A 3,443-nucleotide genomic window follows, 5' to 3' on the forward strand; every position below is an offset into this window, starting at 1 on the left:
ATCCATACTTGGACAATCAGATATCTCCAACCTTTCCAAAGATGTGAGACTTTCCAGATGCTCATGAGGAAATGACTTCAGATTCTTACAATTATTAATCCAAACATAGGCCAAGGGAATATTACCAAAACCTTTATCTGAAATGGATTCTAAGTTATCACAACGATGAACTGAAAGAGTCTCTAGAGACGATGGGAGCTCAGGCAGTGATACCAACTTTTTACAAAAACTTATTTCCAGCTTCCTTAAACTCACAAGAAACTTGCATGCCTCCGACTCTGATTCACACAAATATCTCAATTTATCACAATGACTGATGCTTAGATCTTCAACTGCCCCAAGAAGCTTTAAAACTTCTCCATTTAGTTCAGCAAGTCCTTCAATATTCTGTATTCTCAACACACGAATTGATGAAGACACACCAACCATGCTTTTAAATACATCTTTAGAACATCCTTCTATATGTAAATCCCCAAGTGACGGTATTAAATCAATTGAGATTTCAACTAGTTTTGGACAATCTCTTATAGAAACATTAACAAGACGAGGAAACGATCTAGCAATTCCATCATTGTCCCCACGTCTAGTTGACCATCTCTCCCAACCTTGCATATCATTAAATCTCAAAGTTTCAAGTGATGGAAATGCAATACCATGGAAAGAACCAGTAGGTCCAAACAACTCCAAACCCAAGGTCTTTACCCCATCCATGCCTTCCATGTACAACTCCTTAAGCGACCGTAGAAGTCCATGCTGGTAAACATGTACACCTTCTACAACGACTAAATGTAAGTTCTGTTAATCGATCAAACGAGGGATTCCCGAACCAACTAGGAAATTTCATTCCCCCATAGAACAAAATCACCAGCTTTTTCAACTTATAATGAGGCCTTAGCCCTTCAAGTACTTCATATTCACTCATATGATTCCGAGAATTATCAAAGTCATCACTCCATTCCATCACCAAATCATCAAGACCCTTCTTTTGTTGCAACTTGGCGTCATTTGCTTGGATTGGACTTATCACTTTATCAAGCCCCTTAATGGAAAGTCGACCTTCAAGATCCGATAGACCCTTAAGCTCGGATATTTTAAACCCATTACCTCCTTCAATAATGACCTTAGGTAGAGTTTGTAGACACGTCAACCCACCAATACCCAAGGGCATCTTGTTCAACAATGGAGTATCGCTGATGTCAAGATGTCGTAGGTTTATCAACTTAACAAAACTGATGGGCAAGTTAGATAACTTCTGACAACCACAAACCAACAAGCTTTGTAGATTGTAAAGGTCACTGACTTGTTCCGGTAACCGTTCGATGAAAGTTTTGGAAAAATTGAGGTACCGAATATGCTTGAGACTACCAATGGAATGTGGTATCTCAGTGATCGAATGATTACTTAGGCTTAGCACGTTTAAGAACTGTAGTTGGGGAAGTAATTCAGCAAGAACCTTGTTTGATAAGTCGAAACCTGACCAGAAATTAAGTGAAACAGGTAAGAAAGTTCGCAAGCCTCTAGCTCTTTGTAATTCCTTGAACTTTCTATATGTTCCATATTTTCGACCTATAAATGAAACATGACGGAACTTCTCGAAAGATTCATTCACGTCATATGTGTCCATTTTATCATCCAACCTAAAGAAAAACTCTCCAGCAACACTCGTGGCCAAGTCATTAATCAAGTCATGCATTATGTATCGCGGTTGCACAATAGTTGACGTCTGAAAAAAGGACCTTGACTTTAGCTCTTCAAAATACTCACGACCCAAACTCTCCTTCGATTTCCTTCCATTTGATTGGTTCAAGAACCCTTTTGCCATCCACAATAAGACGAGTTTGTTTTTCTCAAAAACATAGTCCTTGGGAAATAAGGAGCAATATGCAAACAATTGCTTCAAATGTGAAGGGAGGTCATAGTAGCTTAATCTTAGAGCCGGAAGAATCTCTCTTCCATCGTCCAAATTCCATATCTCACTGTTCAACACCTCATCCCATTCATCATCCTCTGTTTTTGTCCTCAACATCCTTCCAAGCGTTATCAAAGCCAAGGGCAATCTGCCACATTTCTTCACAATGCCTTCACCATGCAATTTAAGTGTTGGATGCTTGTCAAAGTTTTGTTCATCTATTGCATACTGAGCAAATAAAGACATAGCCTCTTCTTCTGACAAAACCTTGAGATCATAAGGTTGAAAAGAGTTCATGACCRATGCAACCTTGGTCTTCCGGGTCGTCACAATAACTTTACTTCCAGGTGCCCCTACAACAAAAGGGCTTTGGAGGAGTTCCCACTCTCTATAGTCTTCGTTCCAGACGTCATCTAGAACAACTAGGAACCTTTTGCTTGAAAGTCTTTCTTTAAGAGCCACATGAAGCAGATCTAGATTAGCAAATTCTTGATTCCTCCCGGCTACAGCTTGAAAAATAGCCTTGCTAATGTTAAATGCATCAAACTCTTCAGAAACACAAACCCATGCCCGGACCTCAAAGTGATCCTTAACCTTCTTTTCATTGTACACAAGTTTGGCAAGAGTGGTTTTGCCGATCCCACCGAGACCAACTACAGACACGATGCTAACATTCTGATTACATGCTTCGTTCCCCAACAACCTGTGAAGCAATGCCTCTTTATCCCCTTCCCTACCCATGATTTTGGACTCATCAACAAGTGAAGTTTCCTCCAACCTCCTATTCCTTCTATTTGACCTTTTAACATTCACATCCAAACCTAGGGTTTGTTTCTGATCAAAAAGAGTATGCAATTTGGTCGTAATCTCATCTAGCTTTGAACTCATCTTATGACCGTAAATAATGGTATGAGGGGAGAAATTAGTACAACAAATTGGGATTAACTTCCGTAGCTTACCGGTGTTGGTGCTGGAGCTGGCATGAGAATCGTTATCTAATTTGCGCCGGATAGCTTCTGTGGCCAAATCATCGAGTATATCGTCTATTTCGTAAGCCAAATCCTGGAGGTTACGCAGCCAGAAATCAACAGCTCTATCTGTTATGTGCTTGTTGGCAGCATCAACAAGTAGAGTTTGGATCTGGAGCAAAGTGTTGTTCCACTTGTTCAGCTGGGAATAGAGTCCTTCAGATCGGGCCAGCTTCATCAAGTCACCTGAGGCTAACTTCTGAAACAGCACATCGATGATTGCACCCAGAATGATTTCAGCCATTGCAAACAATGGAAAGATGGTGTCTTTCGATATCTCTTTGGGGGTTTGAATTCAGAGTGAGGAAGAGATGAACCAAAAGAGGTTTACACTTCCATGATGAAATACATCTCATAAACTAACAGTGAAAATTCTAAAAAAATTTAATGTTTATAAGTTTAGAATGATTAAGTATTTGGAAAAATTTTAAAATAAGATCTTTGATATTTTAAAACCTATTAAATAATTTTTTGGATTTTTTAAAATATATTAAATATATTCTTAT

General features: G+C 39.1%; 1 protein-coding gene across 1 annotated transcript; it reads right to left on the reverse strand.

The window, feature by feature from the left end:
- Positions 1-730: 730 nt before the first annotated feature.
- On the reverse strand, positions 731-3,191 carry LOC112525008 (putative disease resistance RPP13-like protein 1). The gene has a single exon (XM_025134954.1). It carries the CDS (start codon positions 3,179-3,181, stop codon positions 731-733), a length of 2,451 nt encoding a protein of 816 aa, XP_024990722.1. The 5' UTR covers positions 3,182-3,191.
- Between the last annotated feature and the right edge of the window lie 252 nt (positions 3,192-3,443).

The sequence above is a fragment of the Cynara cardunculus genome (assembly GCF_001531365.2).
Source record: "Cynara cardunculus var. scolymus isolate 2C chromosome LG 13, CcrdV1, whole genome shotgun sequence".
In the NCBI taxonomy this organism is placed as follows: Eukaryota; Viridiplantae; Streptophyta; class Magnoliopsida; order Asterales; family Asteraceae; genus Cynara; species Cynara cardunculus.